General features: G+C 39.7%; 1 protein-coding gene across 2 annotated transcripts in view; it reads right to left on the bottom strand.

Annotated features, from left to right (window-relative positions):
- MET (MET proto-oncogene, receptor tyrosine kinase) overlaps positions 1 to 17,596 on the bottom strand; it is a 112,785-nt gene that overhangs the window by 84,310 nt on the left and 10,879 nt on the right. For both annotated transcript variants that reach the window (XM_070616352.1, XM_070616353.1), the window contains exon 2: positions 681 to 1,894. In XM_070616352.1, coding sequence (XP_070472453.1) covers positions 681 to 1,880 — 1,200 coding nt within the window. In that variant the 5' untranslated portion in view covers positions 1,881 to 1,894. The remainder of the gene's footprint in view (positions 1 to 680; positions 1,895 to 17,596) is intronic.

Raw genomic sequence — 17,596 nt, 5'->3', positions numbered from 1 at the left:
CTTGGTAAACACATGGCTATGCAAGTAGGAAGTCCATGATTGAAGTCAAGATCCAAAGGAGGGATGTGGGAGCAAAAATTTCCTCTCTAGTTTTCTAATTTATTCCGAGAGGTATATTAGCACATTTAAAAATGTTTTATTTACCAACATTTTAGAAGATATTTTTTTGTTTTGTTTTAAGTTTCTTTAAGTAATGCCAAGAATATAGATCATTTTTTTATATATCAGTGAGCAAATGAGGCCTCATAAGGAACAAGCCTTCAAAACTCACAAATTAACTCGAATGTCTAGCTTAAAGGTTGTAAAGTTTGCATCGGGATCTCAATAACTATTTTTTACAGTAATTGCTGTTATGTTAAATTTTGTGTAAATCTGACCAGAACTACAAAAGGTTATATGAGAAATAAGTTTAATAATCTGAAAAGTGTTGGCAAACATGCAAACCCAAATTGTCAAAATATTTTATATTTTCTTTTACTTACCACATTAACTTTTTCTCAAGCTATGATTTTACTTTTAAATGAAGATTCAACTCCTAAATCTTCTTGGAAAGAATTAGCAAATATTTTGGACAAAGACTGTTTACCAAGCACTAAAAAGTCCGTGATATTCTTTTCTACGTTGATACCTATTCTGATTTATACCTCATAATTCCTAAGTGAGGAACCTGTGTGGCTTACCCTATTGAAGCAGTGTTCATGGTGGGGTCCATAAAAATGCTGGAGACATCTCACGTTGTTTTTGTTGACAATCTTGTTGAAGAATTCATTGACATATTTGACAGGGAATGCACAGACGGCAGAGCGATTCATTGGTTCAGCAGAATCTGGCTTGCTCTGTGCAAACACCCCATAGAGAATGTCATCATTCAGGTTGGCACCTATTTGCTTAGCAAGATGAGCCCCAGGCTTACTGACATACGCAGCTTGGAGGATATTAAACACTTCCTCACTTGTGGATCTCTTTCTTCTCTTTTCTGTGAGAATACACTCCAGAGGCATTTCCATGTAGGAGTGCAATCCAGAGTCCACGGAACAGAACCTGATTATTCTTGTGTGAAAAGTCTGAGCATCTAGAGTTTCCCGTTGGACCGTTAAAAAGTAAATAAAATGGTTGCTTTCAAAGGCGTGGATATACTTAATGGGGTAAGAATCTCGGAACTCAGGTAGAACATCAATATAGGACTGATCTGTCAAAAACTTAAAACCATCTTGCGTTTCCTTTAGCCTTCTCACCGATATCGAATGCAATGAATGATCTGGAAGGTAAGAAGAATTTATGGTATTGCCCACGAAGAAGGTGACAAATCGGTCCTTTTCAGACAGCAGGACTTTGGTTCCCAGGGCACTCACCACACAGTCAGGACACTGGTGGGGCTCTTCTGCTTGTGGAGAGTACATGCAATAAACTTCTGACTGTATGTCAGCAACATTGTTGAGTGGAAGGACGTGCCGCTGGCAGGTCCCTCTGTGGACGCTGCCGCAACTAATGAGTTGATCGTCATAGTATGTGTCAACAAGCAGAGCCATGTTGATGTTATCTTTCCAAGCGCCACCTGATAAATTGGCTTTGCGGCTGCAGTCCTGACATGGGAAACAATCTGGGTGTTCCAGCACGGGCCCAGTCTTGTACTCAGCAACTTTCTGAAGATCTTTGTCATTTAAAACATAAATGTAGTTAGTGGCCCCGAGGTAAATGTGATGCTTGTGTAAAACGACGTTCTGGATGGGTGTTTCTGCAGTGAAGTTGGGAAGCTGATACTTCATGTTCACATTCATCTCGGACTTTACTAGCGCCTCTTTACACTCCCCATCGCTCTTCTGCACCAAGGTAAACAGAAGCACAAGGATGCCAGGTGCAAGCACAGCAGGTGCCTTCATGGTGAGAAGTTTATCTGCCAAAACATGTTCAAGGCAAGAGCAGTTTAGTTGCCATTAGAAACAAAGAAGAAGAAACTGAAAGAACTACACCAGTTAAAGTATTACAAACAAAGCTTCCTAACAGGAATTTTTACATTGAGTGAAAACAAAAAACTCTAGCTGGTTTCACATAAAGATGCATTGTGTGGTTGGACATGACTCTACATAGTTTAATTTTAGAACTCAAGCCATGAACAAGTAATTTTAGAGAACCATTATGAGATGCAAACAATGTTCTGTACTAAGGATGATACAACAACTAAGTTAGACTCATTCAGCAACAAAGTCAGAAACACAGCAAATTCCTTTCTTAACCCCTTGCTGGTTGTTTAAAGTGGTTTAATATCTGTGGTTAATGACTAGGCTGATATTTAAACTTTCTCAGTTAGTCAAGTAAAGGAATTGTGGTTCAGATTCATTTATTCTAGAAATCACAGCAGGCATTGTTTTCTTGGGAGCATGTAGAATTGCTAGGCTAAATTTAGCTTCCTTTTGGAAGAAAACAATCATAAATTCTAGAAGCAATACGATCACATGCTGTTTATAGGATTTTGTGTGCAGAGGAAAGGTACGGTTATAATTTGGCTATAGTTGACTTATTGTTTTGGATAGACAAACGCTTAACTTAATGTAAGATCACTGGGAACATAAAAACAGCAAGCCGAAAATGTATAAAATAAAATATAACCTTCAGGACTAAAGTCCTAGAATTATTTCTCAGGGAAAAACAATATATTGTTCTTACCAGGTCAAAAGCTACTAAACAATAAAAAGAACATTATTTTAACATTCCGTTGTATGCACATGAACAATATTTCTACTAGGAAGCATGAGTGGATGTTACGCAGTTTTTAAAAACTTAAAGTGCACAAGTTATAAACACTGTGAGTTCTACGTATAATAGCTATAGGCAGGGTGGTAGGTTGGAAAGGAGAGGCCTTAGAAGGAAAAGAAACCAAATAGCTATTACATGTTTTTTTTAATGCAAAATTCTGACAGGACAGTGGGAGGCTCTAGAAACATACTGGGCATTATAACTATGCCAAAGACTAACCCTGGGTCTACAAAATTACAACAGAATTCACTTAGCAACCAGTATGTACATGGCTCTGTGTTTGCACTATGGGAAATGTGACATGGCGCCTACCCTTGAGTAAACCTACAATGAGGTCAAGAGATAACATCCACATGCAAATAACTTTGATACACAGTATTATAATACCTCACATAGCACAAACCAGAAGCCAAAAGCATCAAGAGAAGGAGGCATGGCCTGTGCTTAGGATTACTATGATTATCAGAAATATGTGAGGTCCAGGAGAGCAAGGACAACGCCTGCTGGCTCATCACTCTATCCCAAGTACCTGACATGGAGCCTAGGACACAGTAGGTGTTAAACAAATATATGTTGAATAAATGAGTGAATAAAAATGAAGCAATAAGTTCAAAATCACAGAACAGATAAGTATATCAGTCAGAACTTGAATCCAAATCTTTTTGACTTGAAAATCAAAGATAATTTTAGTTTACTAAATTGATAGGAATTGCAGACATTATTTAAGAGCTAATAGAAAGTCACTGTAGGGTTTTGAGCTGGAGAGACATATAACCAAGGTTTTACTCTAGAAAGATTAAGCTGGAGGCAAAGTGGCTTAGAGCAGGGGGAATCTGGTAATGGGAAGACCATATGAAGGCTATTATTATAGCCCTTAACAAAGTAGTAAGGGCCAGAACCAAGATGGTGGCCCATAGAAAGGAAGGGATGAAGGAGAGACATATTTGAACAAATAAGATTTGACACTTAAATTGGTGGCTCACAAAGGAGAAGGCAACAATGATTAGCAGTCATCTGGGAAACAGTGGAACAAGTTACAAAACTAGAGTAGTCGGTAGGAGAAGTCAGGCTAAAGACTGGGGAATATGATAAGTTGGTTTTAAACATTGTGAGTTTGATGTGTTACTGAGAAATGAGTGAAAATGTTCTACTGCGTGGATGATTAGCAGGTGTTACATTATTCACTAGGAAGCAGGTGTCTGGAATAAGTGAAGAATGAAGATTCCAAGCAGACAGAGCATTTGTGCCAAGCAACAGAGGAGAAGCCTACCCTTAACTGGGAAAGTGGCACGATCGGTCTTGGGTGAGACAATATGCATCCTGGATGAGACAGCAGCAAGTGGAAGCATGAGTGCCAAGTATTTGCCATCTCTGCGCTAGAAGGAACGAAAATTCGGAAATTGGGTTGGCGGAGCAATTGGGATTCTAGTTGAAACAGACAAACTTTACATGTTATCTGAACAGAGGTGACAGTTAAAACGAAGAGTATGTTCATGGACAGACAAGGTGAAGGAAGAGAAGGCAAATAAATGAACCAAATCTTAGGGAATACTCACAATGGAGAAACCAGTGAAGGAGTCAAGGAAGGTAAGTTCAGTAAGGTGTCAGGAGAGCCAATATTGCAGTGTGTCACAGAAGTGAGGCAAGGAGCTCAAGAAGGAGGACATGGTCCACATGGAGCTCTTTGTTGACCTTCACGAGAGTAATTTCAGCAGATTCAATAGTGGTATGCTAAATTGCAAAGGAATGTGTGGTGAAGAAGTAGTGTTTGTCAAAGGAAGGACAACAGAAGGCAATATCAAGGTCAAGAGGAGTTTATTCTTAAATTGTACGAAAGATATATGCTTATTTGTAGATCTCCTTGTCTTCTACTAACACTTATTGGGCATGCACTAAGGGCCAGGCACTGTGGCAGGTGCTGGGAATACAGAGACGTGGTTCCTTTCCTCTAGAAGCTCGCAGTCGCTTGGTGGAGGCATAGTGGTTGACAGATAGTTATGGGAGTGTGCTGGAAGGGCAGCCAACCAGAGTGGAAATGACGCTAGAGCTGAGCCTTGAAGGAGGATGAGGAATGGGAATTCCTAGTGGCAGAACAGTTCGTGCAAAGACATAGAGGCAGGAGAGAGCTCATGGCATGGTCAGGAGAACTGCAAGTAGGTGAGCCTAGAGAAGCGGGGAAACCAAAGAGGGCAAATGAGGGAGATAAAAATTGCTGGAGCAACATTCCAAAGGAGCAAAAAGAGGCATTTCCAAGAGCCCTGAACATAAGAGAGGTCATTCTTTCTTTCTTTCTTTCTTTTTTTTTTTCCCCAAAGATTTTACTTTTTTCCTTTTTCTCCCCAAAGCACCCTGGTACATAGGTGTATATTCTTCGTTGTGGGTCCTTCCAGTTGTGGCATGTGGGACGCTGCCTCAGCGTGGTTTGATGAGCAGTGCCATGTCCGCACCCAGGATACGAACCAATGAAACACTGGGCTGCCTGCAGCGGAGAGCGTGAACTTAACCACTTGGCCATGGGGCCAGCCCCCGAGAGGTCATTCTTTCTGAGACAGCAGGAGAGGAGGAGAAGTCAGATAAAGATACAGGGACACTGAAGGAGTTCAGGGCATATGATCTCAATGTTCTAAAAACAAATTAGGGTATATGACCATCTGCTGAAATTGATGGTTCCAGAGGAGGGACTTCAGGGTGGAGGAGGTTCAGAATACCTACAGCAGGGCAGGCAGACTGAGGTCAGCAAGGAATGAAAGAAAGGATTGCACAGTAGCTCTGAGGGCTCCTTTAAGATAAGGCACAATGTATTATGACTTCCTCTTCACATTCGTGAGGTATGGAAGAAACCCAAGGCAGAAGGTCAAGCACACCATGAATTTCAGGGTCCAAGTGAGGCATCTGATTGGGGATACAGGCTTTAAAGGCTAGAAAATTATAGTTGGACCAGAGGGCAAAGCAAAGCTTCATTAAGGTAAAGAATTGGAAGAGGTTCAAACCATATAATAATAAAAATAACAATAACATGCATTGAGCACATACCAGGTGCCAGGCATTCTGCTGAACCCTCTGATTTACTCTTCATTAACACCCTGTGCAGTAGGAAGTAGTATTATTCTCCATTTCCAGACGAACAAACTTGCCAAAAGTCACACAGAACCAGATTCAGTCCCACGTCTGGCTGACAGGAATCTGTCTGGGCTCTTAAGGGCTTCACTCACACTGAAGCAGCTTCCTGAGCTAAGAGGGAGCATGGACTGGAGCAGAAGCTAGACAGTTGGAACTCTGGTCTCTAAGCCTAATTATCTGGCCCTTTCCCTCTCCGCCTGTGTACTTCAGGCAATTCACCCACTTCTGAGTCCCAGGGTCCAGCATCCTCACATGGCTGTTTTAAGTATCAAAAACAGATTTCATCTTTGAAAGCACTTGATTACTTAGCGTATATAAACATAAATGTAGGGTGTTGTACTTGCTATTTTTATATATAATTCTCATTGTTTTGAAATGTACTAGAAAATTTTGGGTGCTGGTAGAGGGAATGACAAGGAGTAGAAGAAAAGGATTTGGGACAAGCTGTCCTATGAGAAGACAAATACAAACTGTAAATAAACTGCAAATACACGTCTAAGCCTTCTAGAATGTATTATGTGGAAAAATTAAATGTACTTCTCGATAGTATCAGCGTATCTTCTAAAATTGGGAACATTAGCCTAATAAATAATTTATCACCATATTTTTCTCCAGGAAAAACAATAAAGGAAGAAAATAAATGAACCATTACTGCCAAAAGAAAAAAAAAAGCATTGCAGCCAATTTGCATCTTACTTGATGCCCATTAACGTAGCATGGAGAGTGAATGACTTTTTTTTCTTCTAAGCTTCTTGAAAGAGCCTTCAAAATTATCTTGTTTTTTAAAAAATCTGAGGTATTATACTATGTTTTAAAAATAAGGTTCTTATCTTAAGGTTGGTACATAAGTCATTCATGGTACTGACGTCAATTAACTGGAATCCAAGAAAATGTACAAACGTACTAACAGGCTTTTTTGTTATTTCATTTGATGAGATGGAAAATCATAAGAAAATCAGTAGGGAAGGAGGAGACTTTTTTTATTTAAGCAAAGAAACTTGCAGAATACCCCTGGAGTTGGCAACCCAGTCTCCCACACCTTCTTTATAGTCTCTTGCTAGCAAACGGTGATGCCATTTTTCAGATGGAGAAATCAAAGACAGGGTAATTTTTTTATTAAAGCAAAAAAATAGGACTAGGGCCCATTGTCAACAACAGGATTTTTAATTACAATATGAGTTTCCGTTTAATCCTCAGATAATGAGAAAACTTATACATCCTATTTCCTTGATCATTCCAATTAAGGCTCTTCCCCATCAGCAACGGTGTGTGTTCGTCAGATGAGACCTTCTCCAGGAACTGTGTGTGTCCTTCCTAAGAAATGGAGGAATGCTTTTGGGAGTGTTTGTTACTGAGCTGTGCACCCTGATAACAATGCCAGTTAACTGAGTGACAGCTGAGTGGTCAAGTGCACAGCCTCTAGAGACAGACTGCAGGCTCTGAATCCATTCACTGTCTGTGTGACCTTGGGCAAATAACTTCTCTGAGCCTCTATTTTCTCATCTGAAATATGGGAGTGATTATAGTACCTACCTCGATGTGATGGTCACTCTGAGGATTCAATACGTTAATGCATAAAAGCCATTAAGAGCAGGGCTTGGCACAGAGTAGGCTAATAAATGTTCTCTATTATTATTGTTTGTTCATACCCTCAATAAATATTTTTTTGAGCATTTGCTGTTCTAGATACTGTGCAGAGTGCTGAAGACACAAAAATAAAATATTTTTCAATTGTCAGTGAGATCTCAGACTAGTAGGGAAGGCAGACAGACAGACCACAGTTTAAACTCAATGTGGAAAGGTCTATAGGGGCCCCTAAAGGGGAACTTAACGAGGGTGGGGAGCCAGGCAGGTTCACCGATCAATCAGCCATGGTCCTTTCTTCATCATCTGTTCACAATACTGAGGGGCGGCGTGGGGGAGAACCTGAGTTTTAGCTGCAGCAGTTTAGCTAAATAGTCGCATGACTCAAAGCCAGTCACTCAACTCCTTTGGCCTCAGCTGCTTTCCAATTTGTGAAATTGTACTGTTGAGCCAGTTGTGTGCTGGAGCCTCTGACACTGGCTCATGACAGCCTATTGTGCCCTATCTTTTCCCAACTTGCGTTCAGTGACCTCGTCTTGGTAACTTGAAATCAGCCATGGTGGGAGTATTGACATGAAAGAAAATGGAAAACACTGCACAAATCAGGGCTTTTTTCCTCCCCTGGAGGGATGGTTATTAAATATTTATAAGCATATTCCTGGGTTAAACTAATGAACTCCAAAGTATTTTCGAACTCTCATAATTTTCAGCTCTGAGACTGTTTTTGTACAATTAGATTTTACTTCAATGCCACTGGGTTGGCACGTACTGCTCTCTCTTCTCTATCTCTATAATCTGCCAGATCGTGCTGGGTGAGCAATTTTAATATGTATATTGATAGTGACTCCAAAAATACTTTCACTTTTCGTATATTTTTGTCTCGATACCTTTATTCCTGTGATGTGCCTGAAACAGCCTGTCAATATAGAATGTCTTTTTACTGTTTCTGTTTTTTCTTCCTTTCTTCCTGTAACAGTGCTGGCCACTTAGCCAACTTTGAGTTCCTTACTAAAAGGAACACGTAAAGATGATTCAAACAGACTAATTCATTCTCTTAAAATGTGCACATAGCAGGTGAAACTGAATCATCCATAAAACATTTCTTTCTTTCTTTTCAGTTGATAGTTAAGATAATCTCACTGGCAAAACATTTCCTGGGAGTGATTATCTCAATGGCACCATGGTCATTAAACCATTGGTATTTAGGAGTACTTCCTTTAAAGAGTACTGCTCTGTTAGCTGCTGAGCAGCAGCTCAGCCTAAACTTAAGACCAGCTATTCAACTCTGTCTGCCATCTCTCTGCCTCTATTTTTCTCACTAAACTAGCTTACACTGGTCTTTTCATCTCCTCGAAATCTAGCAATACATTTAATTCTCTAAGAATTCATTGAATAGCTATCTATGGCTATCACCACCATTACTGTCACCATCACGGTCCTCATCATCAGCAAGAACCTGTTGCAAAAGCATCTACATGTGTTGTATTCAAGTATTGATTCCTCAGGAAAACACAAAACAGGTGTAATGAAATACATTTTCTAAGACAGAGACTTTCCAAACTTTAACACATGTAACTTTGCTTTCTTATTGATTTTCCCAGAAATCATAATATTTGTTAACTATATAGATAGTACTTTATTGTTTACAAGACACTGTCAATTATCATCTCTTCTAATCTGCATGATTTCTTAGAAGGTTAAGGATAATTCCCACGTTTTCAGATAACAAAACTGAGATTCAAAGAGGATAAAATATTATCTTAAATGTGATAATGATGCAATCTAGTTCTGAGTATATTTCTAATGCCTTTTGTTTAAGTATGTTGCTTATTTGAACTGTTTCAAATTATTTGCATTTCTTGGAAAAGATTTTTATTCAAAAAGTGTAATATTTTAATAAACATGTTTTTACCTGCCCAGCCCCCACTGTCTCTACTATTAGTGACGCTTTTGAAAATTCTCCCTCCTCTATCTAATGGGGCTGTCAATCACATGGCCTACCTCCCTTACCACAAGGTGAGCTTGCAAACCAGGCTGGTCTTTCAATGAACTCTATTCCTTTGACTCAGAGCTTCATCAGGAGGGAGCATGTGACCAAAGTAAGGTCAATCAGAGTCTTTTTTGGGATTTAATATAGTTACTGGGAGAAGACCTCTCTCCTTCAAAGATCACGAGCACTAAAGATGATGTTATTTGGAGTGTCTGATTAGTGCAGTTGCCACTACGTGAAGAAAGCCTGCCTGAGCATGACACTGACCCAAGGGGCAGGAGATCCCGGGCATGGAGAAAGGCAGGTTACTGACGTTATTGTTCGAGCATCTGTATCCACCAAGTCTTAAGCTAATGGGAACCAGTATAATTTTTTGTCCTTCCTTTCTTCCTTTTTCTTTTTTTGTAATCAGCAGTTTCATTGTGATTCTTTTATTCCTTGCTCCTGAAAAAGTCCTGACCAAATAAGATCCATTTGAAGATACTAAAAACCTGCAAATTCAAACACAAAGTCAAGCGCATAAAAGCAACTTTATGTAAAATACTCAAGTAATTGGAAAAAGATGGTTTCTTTATTCACTTGAATAATTACTTTAAATATTTCACTTTGCATTTGGAATTATATATATTAGTTAAAATTTCTGAGGTGGTATACTAGCTTTTTCCTACTATATAATTTCAAATTCTTCTATAATAGTTACTTAACATAATCTCAAGATAGAAATAACATATCTAAGTGAAGAGTCAAGGTATAAAAACTAGAAAACATTTCAATTCTGCTTTTAAGTGTATAAAAGGGATTTATGATGATGGAAATTGCCGAGACTCCATATTAAGGAAATTGCAGTCATAAAAACAGTCACGGGTAAATCTCCAGGAGGACTTGCCAGAGTGAAATCCTAAGGAAAATTCTTAGCCCTTTCTACATTTACATTATTCCCATTAACTCTAAAAGTGAGCCCATAAAAACAAAGTTAAGGAAAGAAGATTCCGATAGGAGATTCCTGATGACATTTAAAATACTGTATTTATAAACACTCACTGGTTATAAAGAGTCATGTTATATTATATCACACAATACTAATCAAATATTTGTGAGCACCCATTGCATACCACACTGTTGTCTAGATACTGAGAATTCCACCCTCAAAAAGTGTACAGTCCAAGGACTTGAAGATAGCAAGATAAACACCAAAAATCTAAATGTGTAACCTAAGTTGAAAAGTGAATGGATCTACTGGGCTGCTGAGAAAGCAAATTTTAAAACATGCTTTGCTGGACATTTGATTCTTATGTCTAAAGACTTAACACAGTGTTACGATCATCAAAAAAGCCTAAACTGACTTTAGAAAGGTAAAACAATACACCACGTCAAAAATCCCTTCTAATGCAGCCAGGCCTTGACGATGATTTGTAACAGTAAGTTGAAGGACAGAAGAACTCTTCAGCAGTTTTCAGCCCATCCAACTGCTCTTTTATATGACCACACTGAAATGATCCAAAATACCCATGAGTCAATCTTATGTCTAATATTTACAGACTGGTTTGCGTGACAACATTCTTCCTAACAGCTCATAAAACCTTCTGGAGAAGAGGTGGGGCACAGTGGAGAGAGTATAGTCAGACCAATTTCAATGTGATGTAAATCTGGGCTTTACCATTTACGTACCTCTGTCTTTGAGTGTCAGTTTCTTCATCTAAAACCTGAGGATAATGGTACATGTCTTGTGGGTGGGCCATGAGGATTAGAGATAATGAGAGATACTGGGATTCAATTATGCAACATATACTGGCATTCAGTAAACATAGCTACTATGCTTACCATCCTAAGTTGTGTTTTAGCCTGCCCTCATCAAAAATGAGGAACTTGGCACAGTCCACAGGGTGAGCCCACTCCAAATACTTGGTGACTCTGTAATTACCTTAGTCCTCTCATCTACAGTTTAAATAGTGTTATTTCTTATTTTCCCACGCTTTGGCTATCTTGTAGTTTTCCTCTAAACTCATTTTAAGTTCTTTAGGTCCTTCTTAAGTAGTCCTCCAGGACAAAGGCCACGGTAAGAGCTTTCTACACTAAGGAAGAACAACAAATAAAGAACTATTACTTTACCTCGTTAAAGAGCGAACCCATACCTCCACTGAGGTTTAGCAGATAAAGATACAGGATGCCCAATTAAACCTGAATTACAGGTAAGCAATGAATAATTTTTTAGTGTAAGTATGTCCCATAAATCTATTTACAATCCTAGTTGTAAGCAAATGAAGAAAAATAAAAACAGCATAATCACTGTTTTTACTAACAGAACTTAGATTGAAAAGATTTTGACTGAACCTATCTGTTGGGGTATAATAGTATTTTCAAGGTTTCTGTAGCATATACATGTTGCAACACTGCATACAATTTTTTTTGTTTTTGTTGTTGTTTTGCTCCTGTGTATCTAAAACATGGTGTTTTCAAAGAGATCAGGGTAACCTGTTCCTAACAGGTGGTTTTAAATATCATGGGAAGGTATAACTATGAAAGGGAGTAAAGACTTTTTTCTACTAAAAATCAAGGATTTGTGTGCTTGTAGATTTGTGTATATGGCAGCCTGTCACTGACATGAATTTCTGAAACAGAAAAAGTATTCTTAGATTGAACTGCATACTTAATTTATAATAAGCAAGCTTTATTAAAAATTCATATGTAGGCAGCAATAAGAGAAAAAAGTTAAACATAGTGCAAGAATAATTTTCATGTGTTATAATTAATGTTTTGGGGGCTCCTCTAAACACTAATTCTTGATTGTTACAAAAATGTTGTTTCTTTGAAAGAGACCTAAATAGTGCTTTTATTCAGATTCTTATCCAATACTGCATCCCTTCTCTTCCAAAAAACATTTTAAAAGTTGAAAATGACTGAATCATAGCATAAGAAAAAGCCAACTGTGTATTTTCTAGTTGTAATATATGATTGGGATCATTGTCCAACTCTGATATGGTAAGAATAAAGATAAAAAGAATTGAACTGCATTATATTCTCAAGATTATCCCTCATACATTCATAATCTGTTAGTAAACATCTTTGTCCTTTTAAGAATGGCTGAAAGTATTCAACTTCTGGGAAAGAAGAATAAAAGGACATTTGTTTTATCTCATTGTGCATATTGTAAAGAGTCCTGTTCAGAAAATACATTGAACTGTCAAAATCCTGATTGATGGATAGGCTTTTGTTCCATTAATAAGTTGTAGGTCAGACAAGAATGTTTCATTGTCCTTGAAAATGTGAAGGTTGAACTCCCCCAACATTAAGAAAGTGCTAAGATGCTTGAAATCCTATAAAAGCACTGAAAAATATTTTTCAGCCTAACGGATAGTTGTAATTTTGTAGCTCAGAGTGTGCAGAAGTGCTACCAGATTTTGTTCAACTAATCCAGGAATACTGAATAACATGAATCCACAAACCACATTTGAGAAACATCTTTCTAAGTGCGTAAGTTAAAATAAAATAAGTCTAGTAACCTTTTCCAGTTGCATTCAAATACAGAATTTGAATAGGATAAACCTGACTGAACAGTCAGAATGTGAACCCCAGAAAGGAGACAAGTTGGAGAGGAAGCCGGTACATTACTCACTAATGAATCAGACATTTCCCTCCCTCAGTGTTTGAAAATGTTCTCGGCATAGGGCATGGTAAATTCCAAATGAGGGGAACTGTGCTTAGGATGGGATTATAAAACGAATCCATCTCCTCTGGTGTTACCTAAAGCAGAAATCAAACGGCTGCAGAGGAATGGTGGTGAATGGACCCCATTCTTGTCACGGTGGCTGTCACGCAAAGAAAGGGAAATCAACATCAAGGCAAAGAGACAAAAGGGAGAGGCACAAGGGTGCCAGAGGCCCTGCGCTGGCCCTGAAATGGGGAGTGGTCAAACGAGGTGGGCGTTGACTATTTTCACTTAGTTCTTAGGGTATGTCTGGATTCCATTTTGCTCACACCTGAGAACTTTTTTTGGACATCAGTTCGGCAAATAGACTCTCTGGCAGTGGAATGAACTAGGGATCTTTTTCAAGGTGAATTTTGTTAGTATATGACATTTCCTTTTTCAGGCGAAGTAGAAAAAAAGTTCTAGAAATCATGAAAACACTGTGAATGGAAGGAACAGCCAAGCCTGGCCATATTTTGTACAGATGTGGATTCCTTCGGTGAACATAATGCAATTCTAACAGTGTTGGGAGAAAAATCAAAAGCATATAAATAACACTATGTTGAGTTCAATCTGTAATCAGAGAATAAAGAACATATATGTGGAAGATAAAAATACAACAATAAACAAACACATAGATACAGAGAGCAGATATGGGGTTACTAGAAGGGAACAGGGGTGGGGGAGGGTGATATGGGTAAAGGGGGTCACTTGCACAGTGATGGATGGAAACTAGAATTTTGGTGGTGATCATGATATAGTTTATACAGAAGTCAAATTATAATGATGTAAACCTGAAATCTCTATAATGTTATAAATCCACATTACCTCAACAACAAAAAAAGCAGCCAAAACTTTCTACCAAAATCTTAACTACTTTTAAACCAACAGAGAATGTGAAGCAAAGCTATCCTAGTAAAAATAGAACAGTACAGAAAAATAAGTACGTGAGTACAGAATCCAATTTCTAAAACTCAGTAAACACTCTGAATCTTACAAAATCAATAAATCAAAAGGTTAGGGCAACTTAAAAACAACTCTGTTTATGTAACTGATCAATTCAAGGAAAAATCGGGGCAGTTTGTGCGTGTGTGGAGGGTATGTGTGTTTGAGGGAGAGAGAGGGAGAGAGAGAAACAGAAAGAGAGAAGAGAGGGCAAGACACAAAAAGAAAAAAACCCTTTTCAACCATGTAGGTGCTGCTCACTGGCTGGCAGTCCCAGCACCCCAGCCCGCTGCACTCCAGGCGGTGCTGCAAGGACAGGTGCACATCCCTGGAGGAACACAGAGGGGAGAAGAGCTGACTACGGCAGGCAGAGGTGGGACTGAGGAGTATTTCAGAGTGGAGATATTACTAGAGCTGGGCATTGTAGGATAAATTGGAGTTGCTCAGGCATGGCTGAGGCAGGGGACAGACACTTGGGACAGAGGACCCACACACAGGCACCTCAGGGAGAATGTGCAGGGCTGTTCGGAATGCTGTAACTGGCATAGAGGCTGTGTGGGCTGGGCCGAGTGTGGGTGAAGCTGGAAGGTTAGGCTGGGACCACATCACAGCAACCTTTCTATGTCCTGTTGAGGGGCCTGCACCTTATCTATAGTGGAGAGTCATTGGGAGGTTTCAAGGAGAAGATGGAAATCAGCATACTATATTAGATAATTTTGGTGACAATGTAGAGAGTGGACTGGAGGCCAGAAGACATGCCAAAAGGCCACTGCATCTGTTCAGGCAATAGGGAATGAAGATTAACGATAGAATGAAGACTCCCAGATCTCCAGAAAGTCCAGAAACCCATCTCTCAAGCATCAGTTTTGTATGTCCAACAGCTATTTACGACTAAACTTGACAAATGTTTATGGAGGCCCTACTATGTGCCAGGTTCTTGGAGTGCACCAGTAAACAAAACAAACATTCCCGCTCTTACAGAACTTAGTTTCTCGGAGGGTGATCCAGACAACAAATTATACACATAACAATTAAGTTGATCATGTTGTATGTTAGAAGTTGATGAGTGTTACAGGTGAAAAAAAAAAAGAGAGAGGGGTTGGGGCATCAGGATTACCCAGAAGGAAGGTGGTGGGAGAGATCAGTAGCTTTGAAAAATCGAGAAGGTGGCTTTTGAGGAACGAGTTGAAGGAGGAGAGAACTTAGCCATCTGAGATGTGAAAAGAGATTTCTGGTCAGAGGCAAGAAGGACCAAACTGAGAGCATGCCTGGTGTGTCTGAGGCACAGCAAAGGGGCCAGTAAGCCTGGACCTTAGTGACCAGAAGATGAAATCAAAGAGGAGAAAGAATCAGAGCACACAGGGCCTGTGCCCCACTGTGAGGCTTGGGCTTTTATTGGTGTGAAATGGGGAATTGTTGAGCAAGGGAGTGATTATGTTGGAACTGGCATCACCTTGACCGCACGTGGGAGAAGACTGCTCGTGGCACGGGGTAGGACAGGGCAAAAATGGAGAAGTGAGGGTGGTTGAGAGGCTGCTGCCTTAGTCCAGGTGAGCGATGGGTCAGAGAGGAAGGAGTGAGTGATGGGAGGGGGCTGAACTCTGGCTATATTTTGAAGACAGAGCTAACAGGATTTGCTGATGGATTTGGATATGAGATGTGTGAGAAAAAAAGGAGTCAAGAACGCTCCAAAGATTTTGGCTTTTGTAACTGGGAGAATGGCTTTGCCAGTTACTGACATGGAGAAGCTGGTGGGTGGAGCAAGTCTGGCAGGGATGTGAGAAGATCAGGAGTTCAGTTTTGTTATGTTTGAGATGCTTTTTAGGCATCCAAGTGGGGCTGTTGAGTATGCAGTTGAATATTTGAGTCTTGGAGTTGGTCTGGACAAGAGATGTAAATTAGGAAGTTGTCTGCATATCGATGGTATGAAAAGCCATGAGATTGGATGAGACCACCCAGGAAAGGAGCGTAGAGAATGAAGAGAGGAGGAGGCCTGTGCGCTGGGGCACACCAGAGCTCAGAGGCTGGGGAGAAGAGGGTGAATGACACAGAGACTAAGAAGGAGCAGTTGGATTTCCCTCTGGCACCTCCATTTACTCCCATGAAACTTGCTCTCCCACTCAGTATCCTATCTCAGTGCTTAACACTTCCCATATTTCCAGGACAACACCCTTGACTCCCACCTACAGGTGTTTTAAATATGTCCATCTTCTTCCATCCCCACTGGCAGTGTCAGGACAGTGTCACTTCTTGCCTGGATTACAACAGGTTCCTACCTGCCCTTCCCTCTCTATTCTTGCCCCTGATCATCCATTCACCAACGTACCAGAGATATCTTTCTTAAATGACAAACTGATTATGTTACTTTTCCGTTTAAAAACAGTTCGACTCCTTAGCACAGCTTAAAACCCATGCATAATTTGGCTTTTGCCTAACTCTCCACCCTTGCCTCTTGCCATTGCCACCCTAGAAATCTAGGCACTAGCCACCCTGCCCTTCTCCAAGTTGTTGCAGCAAGCTATGTATTCTCCCACTCTGGGTCTCAGCACAAGTGGACCCCTCTTTATGGGACACTTTGCCCTGATCTTCACCTGGTTAATTCAAACTCTCTCTTCAAACCTCATCTTAGGTAAGACTTCTTTTAGGAAGCCTTCTCTGATGCCTCTCTCACCCTGTAGTAAGAGATTAGGAACTCTCCTATGTGCTAATACATCAAACCTGCCTTCCCCTTGTATAGACTTTATCATGTTGTGTTGTAATTTACTTAACCTGTATCTCTCAGTAGACTGTAAGCTCTACTTTTAGCCCCTGGCATAATGCCATCGCATGGCACCTGGTAAAGATTTGTCGAAGAATGGATAATGGAATGAATTAACACATGAAAGAATAATCCTGAACAAAGACTCTGGCAGTATGGATATGATAGAAAGAAAGGACAACACTAGAAAGATATTAAAGAGAGAAAATTTATGTGACAATGATTTAACATAGATTTTGATCATAGGAAAGAATGAGAAGTCAAGGATTGCTAAACAAATGTCTATCTTGGGTGTCATAAACAAAGCTAAGGAAAACAGGCAGAGAAAAGTTTTGGGGCCAAAATAATACTTCAGATAATAACTGTGAGGTATCTGTTGGTCAATCAAGTGGAAGTGTCTATAAGGTAGTTAACAACATGGGCATGAGGGTATAGAGCAAAAAGGGAATCAGAGAGAGCAATGTGTGAACCACCAGTCCATCAGTGTATCTGAAGTTATGGAGGTAAGTGAGACCTCCCCATGGACACGTTCAGTAAGTAGAAAGGAGGCATTCAGATGGATCCATAAAGACCAGAATCTAAACTTTAAAGGTAAAAGGAAGAGTTTGAGTGGTATTTCAGAAGCTAAAGAAGAAATTTCAAGAAAGGAGGAGCAAGATGTATGTGTAGTGCCAAATTTCACAGAGGGATCAAGTGGGATTAAAAACAAAAATATCCATCAGATTTGGCAAAGAGGAGGTTACCGGTGATTAGAGTGAGG

Source organism: Equus przewalskii, chromosome 4 (genome assembly GCF_037783145.1).
Source record: "Equus przewalskii isolate Varuska chromosome 4, EquPr2, whole genome shotgun sequence".
Classification (NCBI taxonomy): domain Eukaryota; kingdom Metazoa; phylum Chordata; class Mammalia; order Perissodactyla; family Equidae; genus Equus; species Equus przewalskii.
Note: the sequence above shows the minus strand (reverse complement) of the source record. Positions and strands in the feature narration are given on the sequence as shown.